Genomic DNA, 23,914 nt, shown 5'->3' with positions numbered 1-23,914 from the left:
CCGCAGGGAGGTCGGCAATCCCACCCTGCAGAGCGAAGCCAGCCCTCCCAGCTAGCTGGCAACGGGCCGCCCCAGCTTTACCGTGCCAGGTCATCATCAGTGCCCGTGTTTGTTTTCAAAGGAAGGGTGTGTCAAGAGACAGTAAGCCAGTGGAAATACCTTCATCCACAGGAACTGTGGGAGTGGGGAAAAAAATAAACAAGGGAAAACATTCCAGGGTAGCCGTGGTAGACCACGCACAAAGGACAGTGGGAAAAGAAAGCCCATATGCCAAGGGCAAACAGATGGAGGAAACACTTAAGCCATCTGGCACCCCTGTCCCTGCTGTAAAGAGCTGAACAGAGGCCTGCCACTTCCGGTCTGACTTTTTCTAGGACAGCAGTGCCACCTTCTGTTGAGTGATCAGATCGGAGTCAGAGTGCTTACAGAGAAGGTAAGACCAGAAAACTGGAAGTTGGAGAAAAAGACAGGATGGAACAGAAGTGCAGAAGCATTCTGCTTCCCTTGGAATGCTCAGCCACCTCCTCTGCTCTAGTTAGGGGCAAACTCAGCAACCCAGAGCTCGATCCCGCCTCCCCAGGCTGATGGATCAGAACCAAAGGCTCCCTCCAGAGGTGGGTCTGGAGTTATCGTTTCTTACTCAAACCCCCAAATATGGGACTTTGCGCTCAGAGGTAATCCCAAACATCAGAGTGATAAAAATTAGGGCAATTCCCAGTCTTTATACTCTACACTTGTACTTTCTAAAGTCAGCAGATAGTAAGTGAAGTGAGAGAACATTCAACTTTGCTTATCCATAATGCCCAAGCCCCCTCCCAGGAGACCACTTGGGGTGGGGGGTCAGTCCAACCCCAATCCACACATTTCTTTAGGACATTCTTGGCAAAGGCTTTCTTAAAACTTATCTGAAAAAGGTCCAGAAACAGGGAGCTCACTACCTTGTGAAGCAAACGTGTCTCCCGTAATTCTGTGCGTTGCTTCAAGGTCTGCATGTGGCCCTCACCTCCCCTCCCCTACGGGACCTTCAAACAGCAGACGTAACTGCAGGCACTTCCCCAGTAGCCTCTCTCAGCTCCTTAACCTCTCATGTGACGTGGTTTCTAGGCCCCTCTAGTCCATTCACCTTTATGACTGCTCTCCTCTGAATGCGCTCCAGTTTCAAAATGTGGAATTCGATATTCCCAAACAGGCCCAACGACAGGGTGAGCAGCCTGGGAAGCAAGCATGGGAGGTACTGGTGGTGGCAACCCATGTGCCAGACACTATTAAGCTAATTATCTGTTCGCATTTACTCAGTTAATCCACATAAAATAAATGAGGCAGGTTTTATTATGATGCCTGTTTTCCAGGTGACAAACCCTGAGGTTAAGGTAACTGCCGCACCCCCTCCCCCAACCGGGGCTGTCTTGTCTTACTCTGGATACTCTCCCCTCTCAGCTCAAGGCCCCGTATGGCTGACAGCCTCCTGGACAATTCCAGAGCAATGCAAACAGTTCCCAAACAACTATTTAGTATTACCGACCCAAGATTCTTGTTTCTGAAGAACAGTGGTTCTCCAAGTTGATCTGTGGGCCCCTGGGGGTCTACGTGATCAAAACTATTTCCCTAATACTAAGACATCCCTTGCCTTTCTCACCGTGCTGATGTTGGTAGGAGCAATGGCGGGTCAAGCTGGCCCTTTAGAACAAATTGAGGCAGCTACACTGAGATTTAGCAGTAGGCATACTCTCAATTACAAAAAAAGCCAATTTCACTTGAGAATATCCTTGGTGAAGCAGTCAAAATGATTAATCTTATTGAGTCTCGACCCTTGAGTACAAATTTATTTATTAATTTGTTTGCATTTTGTTTGATGCCATGAGAGGTCGCATCAACACCTCTGCACACCGAGGTCCAATGGTTACCTCAAAGAAAAGCACTTAGGTGAGGGAGTTACTAGCTAATCTAGTTGATTTCTCCATGGAACATCATTTTTACTTGAAAGAATGACTGACAAACTACTGTTAGTCAAATTTGGGTAACTGGCAGACATTTTCTAAAAAAAACGAAGCCTGTCACATCAAGGAAAACTCTAACAGAATTTATTGGTAATGATAAAACTCAAGATCTCGAGTAAAAACTAGCATCTTGGAAAATGTATATTCCCCACTGCGAACAGACAGCTTCCCAATACTTAATGGCTTGTCTGATGAGATTAGTAATGTCATTAACAAACATAATTTTTTGGATATCAGAGAACAAAATACATCAATATATGTATTGTATATATTGTATAGCTCGGTGAACCAACATTTCCCAAATCACCAGCGCCCGAGGATGGAGATCATGGATGGGTAAAACAGCCATTCGGAGTGCAAGGCCGACCCATGGACTTAAATAAAGCAGAATACAAAAAGTTCACAGTCAGTTGGGCACCTGCCTTTGGCTCAAGTCATGATCCCAAGGCCCTGGGATCAAGCTCTGCATCGGGCTCCCTGCTCCGCGGGAAGCCTGCTTCTCCCTCTGCCTGTCGTCCCCCCTGCTTGTGCACACACGCTCTGTCAAATAAATAAATAAAATCTTAAAAAAAAAAGAAGCTCACTGAGAACGTTTCACATTCCATAGTGCAAGCAACTTTTAGGAAACCATCGCTTGTTAAATTCTGATCAAGTATCAAAAAAGATCTACAATCACCTAAAGGGCTATTAAAATATTTCTCCTCTTTCCAATGACCTGTGTGTGAAGCCAGATTTTCTTCAACTACTTCAACCAAAACAACACACTGCAACAGACTGAGTGCAGAAGCAGTGATGAGAACCTAGCTATCCATCTAGATGGACATCAGATGCTAGGGAGACCCATAAAATGGGAAAACCATGTGTCTTTGCATCAACTTTTTTCGGTTTCAGAAATAGTTATTTTTCGTTAAAATGTGATTTATATTAATATGTAATGGGTTTAGGGGTGCCTGGGTGGCTCAGTCGTTAGGCGTCTGCCTTTGGCTGGGGTCATGGTCCCAGGGTCCTGGGATTGAGCCTCGCATCGGGCTCCCTGCTTTGCGGGAAGCCTGCTTCTCCCTCTCCCACTCCCCCTGCTTGTGTTCCTTCTCTCACTGTGTCTCTGTCAAATAAATAAAGTCTTAAAAAAAAAAAAAAATGAGGATTTAATTGTATAAATGCTCGGAAACTAGGGAAAAATAATTTATAAAGAAATATGTAATGGGTTTAATTGTTATTTTAAAAAGACAACTATTTAAAATTTTTCAGTTTTAACTTCTAAAATAGTAAATACCAATAGATAAAACCAAAATGAAGTGAAGCTCTTTGGGATCCTCAGTTTTTAATTGTGAAAAGACACCAAAATGTTTTGAGAACTGCTGTAGTAAAAAAACAAATGCAGATTTTAAAAAGCCAAAGCAGGGGGTGCCTGGCTGGCTCATTCGATTGAGTGTCTGACTTCAGCTTGGGTTGTGATCTCGGGGTCGTGGGACTGAGCCCCGTTGTTGGGCTCCATGTTCAGCAGGGAATTTGCTTGTCCCTCTTCCTCTGCCCCTCCCCCTGCTCTCTCTCCCTCTTTCAAACAAATAAAAATCTTCAAAAAAATAATAAAAATAAAAAGCCAAAGCAGGAAGGAGTGCCATCTGGTGGAAAAGACAGTTATGACATCAATCCATTTGCTAACAAAATAAATGGCGCCTCTAATCCATCCTGGTGACATTCCTATTTTAGAAACCTCACATACTTAAGGCAGAAATATTTAAAATTGAAGGTTTGGAACTAAAAAATACTGTTAAAAGCTGGGGCGCCTGGGAGGCACAGTTGGTTAAGCGTCCAGCTCTTGGTTTTGGCTCAGGTCATGATCTCAGGGTCATGAGATCGAACCCTGAGTCAAGTCTGCTTAAGACTCTCCCTCTCGAGGGGCGCCTGGGTGGCTCAGTCGTTAAGCGTCTGCCTTCGGCTCAGGTCATGATCCCGGGATCCTGGGATCGAGCCCCGCATCGGGCTCCCTGCTCCGCGGGAAGCCTGCTTCTCCCTCTCCCATTCCCCCTGCTTGTGTTCCCTCTCTCGCTGTCCCCCTATCTGTCAAATAAATAAATTTAAAAAAAAGAAAAAGACTCTCCCTCTCGGGCGTCTGGGTGGCTTGGATGGTTAAGCGTCTGCCTTCGGCTCAGGTCATGATCCCAGGGTCCTGGGATCGAGTCCCACATTGGGCTCCTTGCTCCGCGGGAGGCCTGCTTCTCCCTCTGCTTCCCTCTCTCTCTCATGAATAAATAAATAAAATCTTAAAAAAAAAAAAAAAAAGACTCTCCCTCTCCCCCCACACCCACCCGCGCGTGCATGCATGGGCTTTCTCTCTCTAATAAGTAAATAAATCTTAAGGTGCCTGGGTGGATCAGTTGTTAAGCATCTGCCTTCGGCTCAGGTCATGATCCTGGAGTCCTGGGATTGAGCCCTGCATTGGGCTCTCTGGCCCGCGGGGAGACTGCTTCTCCCTCTCCCACTCCTCCTGCTTGTGTTCCCTCTCGCTGTCTCTCTGTCAAATAAATAAAATCTTAAAAAAAAAAAGTAAATAAATCTTAAAAAATATATATATTGTTAAAAATCAATTAAGTATGCCAGAAGAGTTCTGGAATAAAGGAAGGGTTGGTAGGGGTTTCAGGTGGAGGCCACTGCCTGAAGACAGTCTGAGGCCAGCTCAGGCAGGAGAGTAAGCCAGCACCAGGACTAAGGCATGGGGAGCACAGAAGACTGTTTCCAGTCCTTGGGATGCCACGAACAGTCATGATTTTTGGACTTGAGGACATGTGAGCTGGAGAGCTCTGTCTGACCCCTTCCACACTCATCCTCCAAAAGAACTACAAGTCACTATAAGGGTGGATTCTGTGTTCTGTTCTCCGAGGGCTTCTCAAGAACAGAAATTGTTCCAGGACACTTTTCTTTAAAGAATTTATTTATTCATTTGACACAGAGATAGAGACAGCGAGAGAGGGAACACAAGCAGGGGGAGTGGGAGAGGGTGAGGGAGAGGGAGAAGCAGGCCTCCTGCCGAGCACGGAGCCCGATGCAGGGCTTGATCCCAGGACCCTGAGATCATGACCCGAGCTGAAGGAAGTTGCTTAACCGACTGAGCCACCCAGGCGCCCCTCCAGAACACTTTTTATTCCACAACCAGACTCGAAGTTCAAATGACTGAATGAAATACAGTAAGGCACATCAAAGGGTGAGTATAAACGACACGTCTTCCCAGCCTTCATGTGGTACTGAGAAAGGCTGACACGACGCACGTTAACAGATTTCCCAGTTCTGCCCCCCTCAGCCCCAGCCCGGGGTGTTCTTCCTTATTTCTGGGGGACGTGCTGTTTAGTTTGCTGTATTCCAGAAGGGGTGACAGTGAAGTACCTATACCTTTTTCTCTAGCCAACTTCCCCAGAAGGCCTTCCAGCCTTAAGCAAAGGCCAGCCACTACACAACAAAGGCTCCAGGTCCCACACACCCTCCTTTTCCTCCACAATGAAGTTCCAGCACTTGGGAGCTCCTCAGGTTTATCTCCCGCATGGGCTCTAAGGCCCACATACCCCAAACACTAAGACAGAAGATTACTACCACTACTGCCAATTTTCTTCCGCAAGCCCAAGCAGAGCTGTGTCCGCCCTTGACCCAGGCCACAGGTCTGCCCTCCTGCTTATAATGCTTGGATGAGTTAAGCCTGAGTTCCTTACTTGGCACAGAAAGGAGTGGCATTTGCAATGTCTAGGGCTCAAGTTTTTTCTTTCTTCTACATGCTGGGGCCCAAACTTTATTCCCTGGTAAAATGTGCTATCTGCATCATCCACAGCCTTTCACGGGCTTATTTCAATGGTCGCATACAGTTCTATCCAAACACAGAATCAGTTCAAATTTGGAACAGCTCGTGCTATATTTTCGGATATACTACTATTTTGATTATAATTTGGTACAATTTTCTGAAGTTCTACTATGTCGCCTTGAAGGCTTCAGTTGGTTTCAAAGTAGCTTTTAATCACAAAACTTGGCCCGTATTCCCGAGGCCTAGAGTGATAGAATTAGACTTTCTCTTTGAAAGAGAAATGTTTGTTCCCTAAAGAATGTGTCCTCAACAGGCACAGTACAGCAAGCCTACCTGACACAAAAGGGGGTGGGGAGGGGGGTCTTAACCATCGTCACAATAGGTCAAGGAGCATGACAGGAAATGCTGCTAATTACTCCCAGCTGCTACCAAGAGGGAAATATCAGAAAAAATGGCAATGTCGGTTTCAGAAAGACCATTCTGTTTACCTAAAAGTGGATGGGCACAGGCCTGGGGAAACAAGGATTAGGTGCAGCTTCTCTAGCAGCTGGGGAGAGGCCTCACTCTGTCTGACCCTCTCACGTCCCTTCCTCACTTCTAGATGACTAAAGAGTACAAAAGGCAGCCCTATGGCTTCCTGATTCTAGAAACATTCCCACATCTAACTCACCTGCAGGTGCAGTGACCCCACCAAGCTCACCTGGCTACGGAGCAGATGCAGGCTGCTATGCTCAGCCAGGCCTCTCGCCTTTCTAGTCTGGAGATATGGCATTATCTACAAGGCTGGAAATCCAAGCTGCCTCAGGACTTCCTCATTCCACGGTGACCTCCTTTCTTTAGAAAGCTGGTTTCATCCCAGAAAATGTACCCGTGGCTGCACAGTATGTTAGCACGGTGTTAGCGGGACCGAGCTGGCCCAGACACAGGAGCTGAGCCACCATGTTACAATGCCTTGTTCGCATCCAGCCACCCCACCACAGCCAACACCAAATACCTTTGGGTCATCAGCCTCAGGTTTTTCAGTCTCTGAATCGTCATCTTCCTACAAGACAAAGAATTTAGAGGATTAAGCTTAAAGGAGCGGGCCTGAGGGTTCTCACATGCATAACTAGGGGCTGGAGCAATGTACCCAGGCTGGGCCATCCCAAGAACCCCTCCCCTGCCCTATGACCCAGAACTAGAGAAAGAGAAGGGGAAAAGGAGATGTTCCGGGGGGTAGGGGTGGAAAAAAGAACATCAGCAGCTCAAAGTCATGACTCCCGCAGTGCCACAGTCTAGGCGATGAAAATGCCTGAGATTAAAAATCACATACATAAAAATGGAAAAAGGTTGCAATGTGTCAGAAAAGAATAAGACCAGGCCCCACAGGATAAAACAGGCATAGTGTTTCCAATGAGATATCACTTATTTAAAACCAGGAACATGAACCTTTTTTTCCTTCTCTGCCTTTCATACACACAAGGACGTCAGACTCAGACCTACCATGACATCATTCACGGTCAGAGTGCCATGACCCCCACACAACTACACCCCAGCCCTTCAGCTCAGCAGTAGTCACAGCTACATGAACAGCAGGAAGGCAGGTGTCAAATGACTGGGGCAAGTGACCCAGGGAGGGGGGCTAAAGAGCAACACCCGGCTTTTCCTGGGTCCCGGCCAAGTAGGCCCTGCCTCCATCCAAGCTCTCACAGAACTGCCACTGACCCGTTCTATCCAGTCTTGTTCCTGATCCAAGCGGCCTGCCTGACACAAAGCACCATGTGAACAAGGCATTCTCCAAAGCGTGCACTGGCCTCACACGGCTAGCCCACCCTTCCACTGAATGCTACTGGAGTTTCAAGATCAATATCCGTGTCTGTTCCAAGAACACCCCAATGCACAAGAGCCTTTAACTTAACACCCAGGAAAAAATTAAGTTTCATTTGAAATTGCTTTTCTCAATCGAGCTACGCTTTAACCCAAACATTAAGTAGCGCCCCAGATGTTAATATAGACATCACCTGCGAGACTGGAACAAACTATACTGATAGCTTTGAGATTTAACTGTCCTGTCAGTTGCCAGTGAGCCCAAAGGCTTAAATGCAATCTCCATGATTTCCTCAAAATGAAATCAATCAAACCAAATAATCAGAGATGTAGCTCAGCCAGATACAATCACATTTTAGAATGTCTATATTGGGATTTGATGAGAGGATTTTAGTAGAATGATATAAAGCTTATATATGATGAAAATTCTAAGCAAAGCAATGTGGAACAACACTTCAGAGACACACCATACACATTTACTAAGAAAACAGTTATGGTGTTAAGCCAGTATGTGCGCACTTAAGAAAAACCAAAAAAAGAAAACAATTTGCAAAGCTTTTCTAAACTATTTTAGTCAATTCTGAATTATCAGCATTAATGGTGGGGCTAAGGACATGAAAATATCTTCCAAAAGAGCATCCAATACAAAATGCTTTTTTGTTTTACTTAGAAAGTCTTTTAACGCTAATATTTAAATATCAATGCATAAGAAAACTTCCAAACAAATAATAGAGTACATTGAGTATCTCAGTTAAAGATACTGCTGAATATCCAGATTCTATATCCAGATTTCACTTTGTATGTCTTTGTGCTAAGCACCAAGTTAAATCCTTGCTTTCTCTCCAAACTTTTAAATTCTGGCTCCTGAGGCTCAGGCAATAGTGTATCCAAAGGCTTTCTGGTTAATTAAGACAAAGTTCTCTTTTTTTTGTTGCCAGCACATACCAAACATCAGGGAAGATTTGTGCTCAAGAACTGTGGGCACTCTGATAAAAAGTTTCAAGTAAAATATCAAGAAAGAAGTTAAGAAGGGTCAAACCACAAACAAAAAACTATATAATTTCCCTTCCAAAAAAAAAAAAAAAATTCCCTTCCTAATCTTTTTGATAAGCTGAAAGATTTGAATAAACCAACCAAGATTAAAAATAATACAGAGTTGATTGCAGATATTAATGATACATCAGTTAGCATGAATGCATTATTACAAACGGAATAAACTATCTTAACAGGGAAAACCAACATGAAACATATCTCAGTTAAATAAAATAGTCCATTATCTCTTCCCCCAAATTTCAATTCAAAAGTTAATACAAAATGGTCCAAATGAAAACAACTTTCGTTTTCAAACAGAGCACTGATATCCACCCCAGTTTCCTCAACTGATACCAAACAAAAAGCGGGGGAAGGGAGGCGAATGACTTTAGCTGTGGAATGGAACACTGTTGGTACAGTTCGAAGATTTCTGACAAATGAAATGGTGCTTTGAGCAACTCTGGATTTTGGAACAGATTTACTCACCGACTGTTTGCTGTTCTCATCCTCTTCTTCTTCATAACCATCTTCATCACCTCCGAGCCGAGAAAAGTCATCCTCTCCATAGGCATCAGATACTAATCCACCTTTCTCCTCTGAAACAGAGGAAAAAAGAAAAATGAATGAAGGCATACAAAAATGCAAGACAACATTTCGGTTATTTGAGTGGCCAGAACTACCCCTGAAGATCAAAGGGGTGCCTAAATCTCATCTAAGTGACTATAGATCCAGAATCTGCCTTTGGAAAGACCACAATTTAGTGGATAAAATCATTAAAAGAACATGGAAGAAAACCAAATGCTAAATTCTTTCTTTCATGCTTCCCATCCACCTAGTATGCCAATTGAAGCCTTCTGGACTACTACTGTTGCACGTTGTCTGAAAACCTCTTTTGATATGGGTATCTCTACCTTGTATCAGAGACACCAGAACTTGTCTTCTCATACAAGGACAAGGACTCTGTTGCCCTCATTTTTGTGTGTCCTCCCCTAGGAACAGGAGCTTTAACTGGGGCCCTCAGAGGGGCTACCAATCATATCTACTCCAGAAGCAAAATCTTCTTCTACCTTTAAACCAAAACAACCAACAACAAAAAATATAAAATGCTACAAAGTACTGGGAAGCCACCAGAGAACCTCCTGACTGAAAGACACCACACAAAACTGAGAGCAGCTAACCTCCAAATGAAGAAAGGAAGGCCCAGATATGTTAGGTAACTTGCTGCCCTCTCTATGATCCCAAAGAAATCTGTTCCCATTTCCTAACACTGTGATTCTCAACCTGAGTAGGGCAACAAAGTAAGCGAATCACTGAGGAGTATTAAAAAGCTCACAATATGCCCAGATCCTACCCCGTATCTACAAATTACTCCGTCGCCAGCGAGATCAGACATACATATTTAAAAGCTCCAAGATGCGTCTAGGGTACATTCCTAATGCGAAGTTATAAATTTAACAAGACACAACCTTTATCACCCTCCACGTACGTTCTACTCATCGCTCTCCCCATTATACAATGAACCCGGAGGTCCATCCCTATGCCCCACGGTGCCCGGCACGGAAACTTTCAATAGTTTCGGCAGAATAATTGAATCAACGAAAGGCGATGGCCCATTCTTATTCCAGAGCGTCTATTCTGTTCCAACCAGGGCCTCGATCGCGCTTCGCGGCTCCCGGACCCGACACTTGGGGCACAATGACCATCTTTCCCTTCCGCCCTGCTAGGGGAGCAGCATTCCGCGCAGACACCAGATTCTCCCCTTCCAGTTCCCTCCTCGGGCCTCACCAGGCGCGCCGCCCGCCGTTTCGACCCCAGCCTCGCCGTCGGACTCGGGCTCTGAATCTTCCGCGTAAACTGCCAGAGACGACAGAACATTCTTCTTCCCCGCCATCTTCCTCCCACAACCCCAGAGTGCCTCACTCCTATGCGTCAAAAAAGCCGACTTCCGTGAGGAAAGGCGACTTTTTCCTATCCCAGGAGAACCCGCGCCGGTTCCTGTGCAGAAACCAATCAAAACGGCCGTTTCTGCGCCTGGCCCCACCCCTCGCAACCGATCTGCCTAAACGTCATCACTGCGCGACAGATATAAGGTTGAGTGGGTTTTACCTGACGCTGATTCCCAGCCATTTGGCTCCTCAGAATTTAGGGCGGCTTATGGGGGTTTTCGAGTAGTTTCCGATCGGCGGGCAGCAGCGACCCGGCAAGAGTCCTTCGCTCCTGGGTGGCCCACGCCCAGCTCTGATATCTTGGGGTGAAGAGAGGGAGGCTTGGGCTGGGGAAGGGAGAAAAGAGCGGATCTGGGGCTTAGAGGAAGAAGAGGGATGAACTCTTTTCTGGGAGGTGGGAAGAAGGGATCGGGGCTCTGGGGCGGGAAAGAATGGCCGTGATAGCAGCGCTTATAAAAGGAGCAGGAGGTGATCTTAGAAAAACAATTACATCTTCTCCAGATTATTCCAAAGACACAGTTTGTGTTTCTTGTGATCTGATTTCTAGCTCTGTGCTGTATCATGGCATGGGATAGTTCAATGTTTCTATTTTCCTGAGCATAAAAGTGGAGATGTTAATTGCCCAGGAATGTGTTGCTTGAGGCTGTTCATCTGGAGCTATGTTAGTTGGAAATAATCTATTGCTTGAGAGTAATAAAGCAAATTTTCTTAGAGAAAAATAAGCAGTATTTTAAAAGCGGAAAGAGTTCTCATCCTAATCATGCGATCATCACCTTTACCTTAACTTCTGGCCACTGTCTGTCGCTAAGATGAGCACCCGCCCTTCTTTTGACCCTGAACGTCGAGTCCGGAGCACGTTGAAGAAGGTCTTTGGGTTTGACTCTTTTAAGACACCTTTACAGGAGAGTGCGACCATGGCCGTAGTGAAAGGTAACATTGCCAAACTACCTGTGTTTACATTTGTGCTGGCTATACGGTAGCATTGCCAGAAGGTGCCAATGCCCTCCTTTTGACCCTTCCTACTTCCCCACCCTTGGTCCATAATTGTTGGAAATCTTGTAGATTTGTCACTTAAAACTTGCAGTTTTATTGGCAGAATCACCCAGCTGTTCTGGTTCTTACATTTCATAGCCAGTGCTGCAGATTGTCTTTGAAAACAACTCAGAGATTTCAATTCATGTTCGTTTGTGTGTAGGCAGTAGCTCGAGTGGCAGGAATAGCCTAATCCAGTCACTGACCTAAGCCGTTTGTTGAAGATTGAGTGACCTGGGTCCTAAATAGGGAAGAAAAGAGTCATAGTATTATAAACCTGAGATATATTGGCAAATGGAGCTTCTCAAGAGGAAAGCAACAATGTAATATTAATTACATTATAACAACTTACAAACCAAAGATCTCTAAGTGATGTTGCTTCCATGTCTCCACAGCTATATACACTCATCTAGAAGTATTCAACGTTTATGGCTGTTTAATTCAATCATCCATATCCCAACAGACTCAGACTTCTCACCCTTGTGGTTGTTATTGCCATTACTGGAAATGGTTTGTGCCCATTTCCAAATCTCTCTGGATCTCTGCCCTTTACACAGGAAGGATGGGAAGGAAATTAGCATTATATTGAGACCTTTCCACGTGCCAGACACTCTGCTAGGTGCTTTTCCTATACTCTCATTCAGTTTTCAACAGCCTTGAGGAAGAAAAAGATAAGAGGCGGGAAGCATTTATTTATTTATTTGTTTATCTATTTTCTTTTAAAGATTTATTTATTTATTTGAGAGTGAGAGAGAGCAAGCTCGTGTACGAGTGTGGGGAGGGGCAGAGGGAGAAGGAGAGAATCTCAGGCAGACTCCTCACTGAGCACAGAGCTTGAAGTGAGGCTGGGCTCGAACTCACAACCCTGAGATCATGACCTGAGCTGAAATCAAGAGTCAGACACTTAACCGCCTGAGCCACCCAGGTGCCCCTAGGCAGGAACCATTAAGTGTTGTTGTCTTTTCTTTTTGCAGGTGACAAGGATGTCTTTGTGTGCATGCCCACAGGGGCAGGAAAATCCCTTTGCTATCAGCTCCCTGCTCTGTTGGCCAAAGGCATCACCATCGTAATCTCTCCACTCATTGCTTTGATTCAGGTGAGGCTTAGGGGAGTGAAGATGGTAGCCCAAAAAGTTTAGGGGAAAGTTTTCTTGTTTTGTTTTGTTTTGTTTTCTGCTGGAAATGTCACTTCTCATTTGTTTGGTCTTTTGCCTTTTCTTCGATTTGCCTATCTCCCTTTCTGTATTGGGTTTCTGAATTGCCCAAATGTGGGGGCTCTACTGGTGGATATCAGGGTGATACGGTTATGAATGAGTCTCTGTGTCTTGATGGCCTGAGGTCTCTCACCCTCCTTTGTTACTTTTCACCCAGAGGAGTATGGAAATGTATCTGTATACACATAGACAATTACTCGTGGACACGGACACAACGTGTGTACTCTTGACAGGTTAAAAGATGCAGACGGATAGAAAGCAAAATTGATATAAACGGGTTGGGACATTGTCAACATCTGCTCTGCACCTCTGGCTATATTTAAGGCCTGCAGATGGGCTGACAGAATCAGAAATGAGGAAGTGTGGCCGTGCGGTTAAGAGCCATCCACCATGAAGAGAAATGGAATGACAGGAACAGTGCTTTGTGAGTTTCACGAGGTCTCAGGCTTTGTGCTAAGTGCTTTATGTGCATTCACTTCACCTTTGCAGTGTAAAATTTCATTTAATGCTAACAACTATCCTGTTAGGTAGTTACCGGTTTTACAGGATAGAGAGAGAGAGAGGAAGAACGAACAGAGTCTTAGAGGCTAAGAGCCAGCCAAAGAGCCTGTGGTGATTCAGTGAGCCAGAAATGAGCCAGGACCATCTGCCTCCAGAGCCTGTGCTCTCAGGCAGTTCGCCTCTTGTCCTTGTTGTATGCACAGAGAAGAACTTGGAGGTTGGGAGGAGGACGTTTATGGCTGGGAAATGCCCAGCGCGCGAAGGTGACATTGACTACTGGGTCCTCCCCTCGGTGGCCTGTTTCCTTTCTTCCCTCAGGACCAGGTGGACCACTTGCTGACCCTGAAGGTACGAGTGAGTTCCCTGAACTCCAAGCTCTCGGCACAGGAGAAAAAGGAGCTGCTCTCTGATCTAGAACAAGAAAAGCCACAGACCAAACTTCTGTACATCACGCCGGAGATGGCGGCTTCAGCCTCCTTCCAGCCCACCCTGAACTCACTGGTGTCCCGCCGCTTGCTCTCCTACCTGGTGGTGGACGAAGCTCATTGTGTTTCTCAGTGGGGGCACGACTTCCGTCCTGACTACTTGCGTCTGGGCACCCTCCGTTCACGCCTGGCACATGCCCCGTGCGTGGCTCTGACTGCCACAGCCACCCCGCAAGTCCAAGAGGATGTGTTTGCTGCCCTGCACCTGAAGCAGCCGGTTGCCACCTTCAAGACTCCCTGCTTTCGGGCCAACCTCTTCTATGATGTGCAGTTCAAAGAACTGCTTTCAGATCCCTATGGGAACCTGAGGGATTTCTGCCTTAAGGCTCTTGGACAGAAGGCTGATAAAGGGGTGAGGGCCCTAAGGGTGGGAGGCCAAGGTGCTCAAGAGCAGTGGGTGGTATCTGCAGCATAGAGATGGAAATTGGTTTTTTAGGACCTTTGCTTAGAACTAGCTGAAGCTTCTTAAAACTTGTGCACAGAGAGTTGTTCCTTTGGTTTCCTGGCATTATTCCCCTTAGTGGAGTTCCCTTGTCCTGGAATTCTTCTCTGGGAGATGAGCAGCCAACCCCTGAGTGAGGCCTTTGCAGACCTATCCAAGGTTTCAGCACAGGAAGCAGAGGAGTTAGATGAGTTGCTTTGTTGCAATGTCAGAGCTCTGCTGGTGGCCTGCCTCAGAGGAACCTGTGAGGCTGACGGGAGAAAGAGCGAGAGTTTCTTTTAAAGGAGGCCACAGTAAAATGGGCAGATTGTTCTGTTCTTAATGCGCACTCTCTTCCCATGTCTCCTCGTTCAGTTGGTATCTGGCTGCGGCATTGTCTACTGCAGGACCCGAGAGGCTTGTGAACAGCTGGCGACAGAGCTCAGTTACAGGGGTGTGTGTGCCAAGGCTTACCATGCAGGTAAGGGGCGCCTGGGCCATGTGGTCACTTCTATCTCCGAAGCCTCTTGGTGGGTCTCTTGTTCTTTAAGGATCCTGGATAATCGGATGGTCTGTCATCTTTTTCCGGATACCCAGGCAGAGCTAAAGCAATTCCCTTACATCCGTAAAAAGGAGTCTGAACACAAATGAGATCTAAAATGAGAACTATGGCTCCTGAATTCTTTTTTCTCACCCTGTGCCCTCCCAGCAGCAGATGATGAGTTTTTAGAAGCCCAGGTATTGGTGTTGTGGAAAGAGCACAGGTTTTGGAGGCCAGTGGACTTGGGTTGTTTGAATCTGGGCTTTAATGCTTATTGAGTACTATGTGCTCCACACAGGCTAGGGTCTTTTTGAGGTTAAGTGCATGGCCCAAGGCCACACAGGTGGTAAGGGATGGATTCAGGGTGTGTGTATAGCGCCCAACACAGTATCAAACCCAAGGTAGATTCCAAGGGAAATATGGGTTCCTTTTGCCACCTTCCCCTCTGTCATAGGGCTGAAGGCTTCCGAAAGAACGCTGGTGCAGAATGAGTGGATGGAGGAGAAGGTCCCGGTCATTGTTGCAACCATTAGTTTTGGGATGGGAGTGGACAAAGCCAATGTCAGGTGAGTGACGGTTCTTGCCTTACCTTCCCAGTCGGGGCGTGGCTCAAGTGGGCTGCCTAGTTCTCTGCCTCAAGGACCTCCTTCTAGGGCCAGAGGGGAAGGAGGCCCCAAGAGAGAATCCCCAGTGCATAGCCCACATGGTGACAAGTGCTACACAGCCCACTCTCCTGGTGACTGCACAGCCGGGTTCTGCCATCCCCCAGTAGAGGGCAGCACGCAGCCATCAGGCCCATCCATTAACGCAGCCCAGATCCCTCACATCTAGCACAGGGTCCCTGTGAGGGGGTGGAATAACTATCTTAAACTGCCCCCTGTGGGAAATCAAAGGCAATGTCTTATTCCCAGCATTCCTTGTTACTGCTTACTGACAGTCCAGAAGAGAGAGTGCATCCCAGCCTCCTAGACCCACCCTGGCAACTGTTGGGAAGTCTTTTATCTCTAGCCCCACCTAACCTTCCAGAACCATTTTCAGCTACAGCCTGAAGCCCTTTGCTCTGATTAACACCAACAATAATGTCTTGTATGATTTGCAGAGCACTTTTGCATACATGATCTCGTTAAGACTCACAGGGAAGCTGAGTTGGTCAGGGGAGGAATGAGTCTATGTGCTTACATTACGAAAACACAGGTTTTGGAATCAGAGTTTGGACCCTGGGTTGGCTGTGGCTTGTAAGGACCCAGATTTGAAGTCAGACGCAGCTAGGCCCAAGTCCTAGCTCCACTGTCCCCTTGCTATGCCACCTTGTACACATTTTCCTGATCATTTCATTGTCTATAAAATGGAGTTATCTCACCTGATAGTAACTACAATTAAACGAGACAAATAGATAAACTGGCCCATAGTAGGTATTCAATAATGTTATGCCTCCCTCTCTCTTCAAAGAGGTTAAAGGGATTTACTCGAGGTTGTGCTGCTTATTAGAGGCCTTACCTTATTTCTTTAAGCCCAGTCCTTTTTCCTCTGGGCGGGGACTGTTGAGTGTTTTTGGTTTCTCATATGTGCTGGAATTGCCCCCCTTAACTCTGCTGTGGCCTCTAACTTGGGCCACTCCGTGGCCGGGATGGGATGTGGGGGTCTTGGCCACATTTACTCTGAAACCTGCTAGCCTCCCTGCTCCTGGTCACTGTCGAGAGCCCTGCTTCCCTGACACTGATCGCTCCTCCCCTCAGCTCCTCTGCCACAGCTCACGCTGCTTGTCCCTTTGGATCCTACAGGTTTGTTGCCCACTGGAATATTGCCAAGTCTATGGCTGGGTATTACCAAGAGTCTGGCCGGGCAGGCAGGGACGGGAAACCTTCCTGGTGCCGTCTCTATTACTCCAGGAATGACCGGGACCAAGTCAGTTTCCTGATCAGGAAGGAAGTAGCAAAACTCCAGGTAAATCCTGGGCAGCAGGAGCCCTTTCCATCCAAACCCCTCGCTCTCCTGTTTCATGCAGCTTATTTCTGAACCCAGGTGGAGCTTCTGTAAGCTACAGGGTTGCTCCTGGGGCTAGAAGGTATAGCGGCAGGGGGAATGGTGTACTGGTGAAGAGGCATCTTGCAACAGCTAGGTTAGACTCTTTCCTTTGTATTTAGTGTATCTTCGTGCGATCTCTTGTGTGCCTGTTATTTTACATAGCCAAGATCAATCCTGCCTTGTGGTTTTTTTGGTTTTGTTTTGTTGGGGGGGGCAGGGGCAGAGGGAAAAGGAGAGAGAATCTTAAGCAGGCTCCACAACCCTGAGATCATAACCTGAGCCAAAATCAAGAGTCACACACTAAACCAAGTGAGTCACCCAGGCGTCCCAATCCTGCCTTGTTTTTTTTTTTTAAAGATTTTATTTATTTAACAGAGAGAGACATAGTGAGAGCAGGAACACAAGCAGGGGGAGTAGGAGAAGGAGAAGCAGACTTCCCGCAGAGCGGGAAGCCTGATGTGGGACTCGATCCCAGGACCCTGGGATCATGACCTGAGCCGAAGGCAGACGCTTAACGACTGAGCCACCCAGGCGCCCCTGCCTTGTTTTAATTAACATTGTTACATAAGCATTTTCCCATATTGTTGAAAGTTCTTTGTTTATGTTCTCAGCCTTTTTTTTTTTTTTACGGGTTGTACATGCTTTACAGAGAGCCTAGAAATAGACCCAAATACGTAAATGAACTTGATGTATGATAGGTGACATAAAATATCAACAGGAAAAGGATGCACTGTTGAATAGTGCTGGAAAAAGATAAAATCAGGTACTTACCTCCTGTACCATACACATGTGAATTACAGGTGGAGTAAAAACCTCAAAAAAAAAAAAAAGTAAAATTGGGGGAAAATATTTTATTTCCTCGACAAAGGGAAGAACATGTCAAGATTTTAAAAGTGGAAGTCATCAAGGAAGACATGATCTATTTGACTAAATTCAAACTAAAAATTTCTGTGTAACGAAAGATACCATAAACAAGGTGAAAAAATGAGCCATTGTTGGGGAGGGTATTTGCAATATATACGATTGAGTACGTAGAGAACCTCCTACAGGTGAATCTATAAAAGGCAAACAGCTGCAGAGCAAAAAGTATGAATTTCACAGAAGAGGGAACCAGAATATCTAATAAAGGTATGAAGAGTTGCTCAGCCTCCCTTGGGAATCAGAGAAATGCAAAGGAGATAATGAGCTGTCACTTGATACACATCGTACTGGCAAAAATGTACAACATCTTTATAATTACTGTTGGCAAGGATGTGGGGAAAGGGGAACCCATGGTGTTGTAAGGAACATGAACTGGTATGACTGCTTTGAAGAGAGACGAGGTGATACATGCAATGGGAGGGTACTGGTGTTCTGTGATTCAGTAATTCCACCTCAGGATAAACAAACTGTCATGTGCACAAGGATGTATGGAGGTGTTTGCTGCAGCTCTGTCATAATGAACTCTTCCTCTGTAGGGTATTGGATAAGTAAACAGTGGGTTAGTCACACACTGGAATGGTCTAAAGCAGTTAAAAATGACACAGGAATTCTATATTAACCAAGAAGGATCAAGTCCCCCAAAGCATCATTTATGAAGTTGCAAATGGATACATGGAGACTTCTCCTTAAAAGAAATATTGAATGCCAAAAAAAGAAATATTGTATGCAAATATTATATCTGATATTTGCCAAAATGACATTAAAAGGACAAAAAATACATAAACCCACAGGGACAGAAAGAATAGAAAACAAGGTAGAAATGTCAACAAATGTCTGCCTAGAAAACCCCAGACTCTACTGGAAATCTATTAGAATTCGTAAGAAAACCTGGCAAGATGGCTAAATATAAGGGAAATATTTTAAAAAGCCTAGCTTTTCTCCACACGACCATGAATGCCTAGGAATGGAAATGAAAAAAGTACTTAATCTGCAAGAATAAAACTTACAGAATACCTAGACGTAAATGTTACTGGCTTTAACAAGAGACTTAAAAAAAACAAACAAACAAAAACCCTCCCCAGTTGGTTTTAACATGCAGCCAGGGATGAGAACTCCTGATTTAGATGAAGAAAACTAATATCTTGTGGAAAGAAAACAAGCTCTGAGTAGTTACAAAAACTGAGTGGGAAGACATAAAACTGTCAATTCTCCTCAGAGTTAATATAAATGAAGTTCCAGTTGAAATCCCAAAAGATCTCTACTGGGAAGTGGAATCGTAGAACTTATGTGAAAGAATAAGTGCCCGAGAACAGCCAGGAAAGGTCTTAAGGGGAAGAATGGTGAAGGGCTCGAGCTTAACCCAGTGTCAGAATGTGCTGTGGTGTTGCTGTAACCAATTCCACGTAATACAGCAACAAGGAGTGGCCCAGACAAGGGAATTAGAAATAAGGCCCAGAGCACATGAGAGTTTACTATGTGATGAAGCAGACAGCTCAATTTAATGGAAAATGAAGGGACGGTCTAGTAGGTGGTGCTGGCATCCCTCTGGAATAAAATGAAAGTGCCCCGTTTGGCACCTTATATAAAAGATTTAAGGACCTACAAGTGAAAAGCAATATCTTACAAGACGCTTTATTCCAGTGTATAACCTAGGGCTTGAAATAGTTTTGTAATGAAAATTAGAAATTCAGAAAGCCATCTTTTAAAAAAAGTATTTGAATTAACGTTCTTGAACCTTTTTTGGGGGGATGGGAGGGCAGCAAAGCAAGGTTTATTGAGCGATTAACAAAGTGATAGTACAAAGCTCCCAGGGAGGGAGGGGACCCGAGAGGGTTGCCCCTGGAATTTCTAAGTCTTGGGATTTTTTATGGGCTTGTTGGTGGGCTGTTTTAATCTGATTAACCCTCCCTGCGCCTGTCACCCAATTAGGTGTTTGTCATCTATCATATGGGAAAGGATGGAGGGTTCCTTCCAGGGTGGTGTAAAATCCTTTTAAGGGTGGTTTCCTCTTAGGGCAGGGGCTCCAAGTGATTGAACTTCTAAAATCCTGAACCCATGAAAAAAAATGTAGGCAGCAAAAGATACCGTAAACAAAGCCGGTACATAAACCGCAAATCTGAAAAACTGGTTACCGTAGAAGGCAAACCAGAGGTTGAAGTTGAGGGTAAATGGAGAGATTTCACCAACTGACAGGTAAAAGCAGTGTGTGAAAGCAAGTTCCCAGAAAAGCTCATCCAAACAGCACGTCCAAAGATGTTCAAATTCAATAGTAATCAGGTGAATGAAAATTATAGTAAAATGACACATGTGCAAAAGGGCTCTAACACTCGTGGCTAGTGAGCACATGCAGGAGAGGGCCTGCACTTTGCCTGGAGAAGAAGAAAGCTTTTGGGGGGAAGCATTCTAGAAATATCTATTACACTTTATTCTTTTTAAAGATTTTATTTACTTGAGAGAGTGAGCATGAGCTGGGGGAGGGCAGAGGGAGAGGGACAAGGAGACTCTGTGCTGAGCGCGGAGCCCGATGTGGGGCTCGGTCCCAGGACCCTGAGATCATGACCTGAGCTGAAATCAAGAGTCAGATGCTCAACTGACAGCCACCCAGGCAGCCCCCCTATTACACTTTAATACACCCTTTGCCCCAGATACCGTATTTCTGGGACTGAATCACCTGAAATAAAACCTCATGTGCTGGAGGGCCTGCATGGTAGAATTGGTCATGAGGACTGACACTGGGGAACAAACTGAATACCCGGCCACGAGCAGTGATGAAATTACAGTACGTGCTCACCATGGGCCTCACAAGCATAGCTGAGCACCCAGGAGGGCTCTTCTGCTTTTGGAAAAAGAAATCATGTACTGTGTGATGTTAGAGATTTGCTCATTCTCTGTCTGCTCTGTTGAAGTATAAGTTCCATGAGAGCAGGGCCCTCTTGTTTCCTGCGGATCTGTAATGGCCAGACTAGTGCTGGGAACATAGTAAGTGCTTAACGTTTTTTGACTAGATGAATTAATGAATGAATGAACGGGGAGGGGAGTACAAGTTGGGATGGGGAAAGAAGGGGCCTTGCGTGGACCTGGTACTTTGCCAGGAATGAAGGGGGCGTGATTAACTGGTCCCTTTTATCTGAAATTCAAATTAGATGAGATTTTGGTAAGGTGATTAGGTATAAGATATTTATTTAAAACTTACACAGTGGGTTTTTTTTTTTAAAGATTTTATTTCTTTATTTGACAGAGAGAGACACAGCGAGAGCAGGAACACAAGCAGGGGGAGAGGGAGAAGCAGGCTTCCCGCTGAGCAGGGAGCCCAATGTGGGGCTTAATCCCAGGACCCCGGGATCATGACTTGAGCCGAAGGCAGACGCTTAACGACTGAGCCACCCAGGCACCCCTACACAGTGAGTTATAAGAGCTCACACTAGGCTTATCAGTAAGACATGTAAGACAAAGAGAAGATCCAGAAAGCCTCCAGAGAGGTGATATGTGGAGGGCTGGGAGCCAGAACAGCACCAATTTTCTCCATCATAATATCAGAAATGAGAAACGATGAGGCAATGCCTTCTAATTCTAGATAAACCATTTCCAACCTAGAATTTCCTACCCAGCCAGCCAGTTAAGTGTGAAGACAGGTTAAAGACATTTATAGCTTCCGGTTTGCTAAGCAGACATTGGACTTTGGAAGTGTTGTTCTTTACAGGCTCTGGGAGTAAAAGGGTGTTGATAGCGGCACGGAGGGGGTTAACCGAAGTGCTCATATTCTCCCGCTGGGCAGGGATTTAACCGCCACCATGTCCAACAAAAGGGGCAAAGACCAGGACCACCAAGAAGCACCCCCAGTGCTCAACATCCAACGTTTTCGCCATGTTTGACCAGTCACAGATTCAGAAGTTCGAAGAGGCCTTCAACGTGATTGATCAGAGCAGGGAGGGTTTCACTGACAAGGAAGATTTGTATGCTATGCTTGCCTCCCTGGGGAAAAATCCAACTGTTGAGCATCTGGATGCCATGATAAATGAGGCTGTGGGGCCCATAAATTTCACCATGTTTCTCACTGTGTTTGGTGAAAAGCTAAATGGCACAGGTCCGGAAGATGTCCTCAAAAATGCTTTTGCTTGCTTTGATGAGGAAGCAGCTGGCACCATCTGGGGCGATTACCTGAGAGAGCTGCAGACATCGGTGGGAGGCCAGGTTACAGGTGGGTGAGCTGTACAGAGAAGTGTCTGGACAAAAAGGGAAATCTCAATTCATGTGCTTCCTTAAACATGGAGCAAAGGACAAAGATGACTGAAAAGAAATGCAGATTCCAGCCAAACATTCCTTGTTGCCACTTGGGGTCTTTCTGAGACTTTCTCTTAGACCCTGTTGCGTGCTCTTAGTTTTGCAGCTTTTGCCTGTCTTGTACTGATTCTCAGCCATTTGGGGCACATGCATTCCTATAATCAGATGGGAGGGGGGGACTTTTTACGATTTTCAGAATAGAAAAATGGGCAGTTTAACTTACCAGCCCCCTCCCCAAAATAACTGTAGTCTACACAGAGTCAGTATGTATTTTCAGAGAAAGATAGAGATCTGACCCGAGCCAGGCAAAAGGAATGTCCTGGGGCGCCATGGAAGGGTGGTCTCAGCTGGGCGCCAGGCTGAGGGAGGGGCAGTTCAAGTTGAACCGGGGGGATAGGAGGCTCCAGAGGGGAGGTTTCTAAAAATAAAAGTGGAACCTGCCATCTTTGGCCCCTGTTGACATGAATTTTTTATTATATCACAGCATTTGGGGGTGAGGTAGTAATACACTAAAATTTAAGTGAAAAAACAGCTGTTAGTTTTGGGAGAACAAAGTTGTACAAGAAAGGATATGTGATCATGAGAAATGTAAAAATGTAGTCACATGGTTTAGCTCTGAATGATGTTGCTGTTGTTTCCTCACCATAAGGAAAATTATGATTTCAGAAGAAACTGTGATATAAACAGATTGGCAGAATGAAGGGAGAGGTAGTAGGTGTATTTATGTGTGTTTAGGTGGTGGGGATGATTCATTCACCTTCCAGAAGCAGAAAACCAATAGATGAGATCTCATATACCAGTGTCTGTTATATTTTCATTCCTTTTCTGTGTATTTTTCTGTATTTTTAAAAATTTCAATTTTTTGAAAGGAAACTTTGACAAATAGACATGTACAAAAAGGCAAATAATGCATAATCCCAGCACTCAGAAGAAATCACTGCTCACATTGTAGTATATATCCTTGTGTACACACAGAGGTATGTGTGTCCCTTCACATCTAAATACACCTGTGCGTATATTTACTATTAAATTGGACACATGATATTGAGACACCTGGTTGGCTTAGTTGGTGGAGCACGCGACTCTTGATCTCAGGGTTGTACATTCGAGCCCCACGTTGGGTGTAGAGATTACTTAAAAATAAAATCTTAAAGGAAAATATGGATCATATTATATATGGTTCCCAAATGCCAGTCCCTGGGCCCTTTGTATGAGAATCACCTGAGCAGCTTTTTGAAAATAAACTCCCCAAAGCTCCCGTTCCAGAAAGTTCAATTCAGTAGTATGGGTGTGGGCTCCAGGTCACTTTTTGAAAGTTATCCAGGTGGGGGATGCCTGGCTGGCTCAGTCAGCAGAGCACGTGACTCTTGAGCTTGGGACTGTGAGTTCAAGCCCCTTGTTCGGTGTGGATGTTGCTTGAAAATAAAATCTTTAAAAATAAAAAATAAATAAAAAATAAAGTTATCCGGGTGATTCTGATGCATGGTTTGGTTTGGGGACACCATTTTGTAAATGGCTTTCTTACTGTCATTTGATATTTTTCTCCCTCATGATTGTTTAGGCTGCAAGGTAGTTCAGCTATGTAAGACTTTTGCTAAGTGGTCTTTTCTTGTCTCCAGGAAAAGAGAGGGAACAAAGCATCTGATAAAGCTGCTGTCTTGGCCTTTGATGCCCTGGTGACCTTCTGTGAAGAACTGGGGTGAGTGACTTATTTAATATGTAGAGCAATGGGTTAGTGAGATCTCCCTCCCGCCCCCGGAGCGCCTACTAGTTAACCAGCTAACGTAGGGCAGCTGTTGGGTGACCAAGGCATGCTGCCTGCTGAAGGCTACTGTGTGGGACATTTCCTATCAGGCAGTCTGGAAGTCCGTATCCTTGACAGGAAGGCCCCAGAAACTAGCAGTGTGAAGACTCATTCAGTATTTT

General features: G+C 45.4%; 3 protein-coding genes across 4 annotated transcripts in view; 2 read left to right on the top strand and 1 right to left on the bottom strand.

The window, feature by feature from the left end:
- Window positions 1-10,584, bottom strand: part of LOC110572524 (SAP30 binding protein) — a 36,030-nt gene extending 25,446 nt beyond the window's left edge. Inside the window, exons 1-3 of one of the 2 annotated variants that reach the window (XM_021680851.2) lie at window positions 10,408-10,584; window positions 9,109-9,218; window positions 6,779-6,826 (exon numbers count right to left, since the gene is read on the bottom strand). In XM_021680851.2, coding sequence (XP_021536526.1) covers window positions 6,779-6,826; window positions 9,109-9,218; window positions 10,408-10,513 — 264 coding nt within the window. In that variant the 5' untranslated portion in view covers window positions 10,514-10,584. The remainder of the gene's footprint in view (window positions 1-6,778; window positions 6,827-9,108; window positions 9,219-10,407) is intronic. The other variant, XM_044921727.1, reaches the window with a different exon arrangement.
- A 154-nt stretch (window positions 10,585-10,738) lies between these two features.
- RECQL5 (RecQ like helicase 5) overlaps window positions 10,739-23,914 on the top strand; it is a 34,961-nt gene continuing 21,785 nt past the window's right edge. The window contains exons 1-8 of the mRNA XM_021681000.1: window positions 10,739-10,863; window positions 11,364-11,498; window positions 12,575-12,696; window positions 13,633-14,151; window positions 14,596-14,701; window positions 15,216-15,327; window positions 16,543-16,705; window positions 23,608-23,687. Of these exons, the coding sequence (XP_021536675.1) occupies window positions 11,378-11,498; window positions 12,575-12,696; window positions 13,633-14,151; window positions 14,596-14,701; window positions 15,216-15,327; window positions 16,543-16,705; window positions 23,608-23,687 (1,223 nt within the window). The 5' untranslated portion in view covers window positions 10,739-10,863; window positions 11,364-11,377. The remainder of the gene's footprint in view (window positions 10,864-11,363; window positions 11,499-12,574; window positions 12,697-13,632; window positions 14,152-14,595; window positions 14,702-15,215; window positions 15,328-16,542; window positions 16,706-23,607; window positions 23,688-23,914) is intronic.
- LOC110572597 (myosin regulatory light chain 12A-like) lies at window positions 21,572-21,913 on the top strand. The gene has a single exon (XM_044921608.1). It carries the CDS (start codon window positions 21,572-21,574, stop codon window positions 21,911-21,913), a length of 342 nt encoding a protein of 113 aa, XP_044777543.1.

This window comes from Neomonachus schauinslandi, chromosome 15 (genome assembly GCF_002201575.2).
Source record: "Neomonachus schauinslandi chromosome 15, ASM220157v2, whole genome shotgun sequence".
Classification (NCBI taxonomy): domain Eukaryota; kingdom Metazoa; phylum Chordata; class Mammalia; order Carnivora; family Phocidae; genus Neomonachus; species Neomonachus schauinslandi.
This window is presented reverse-complemented; position numbering and strand designations above follow the sequence as displayed.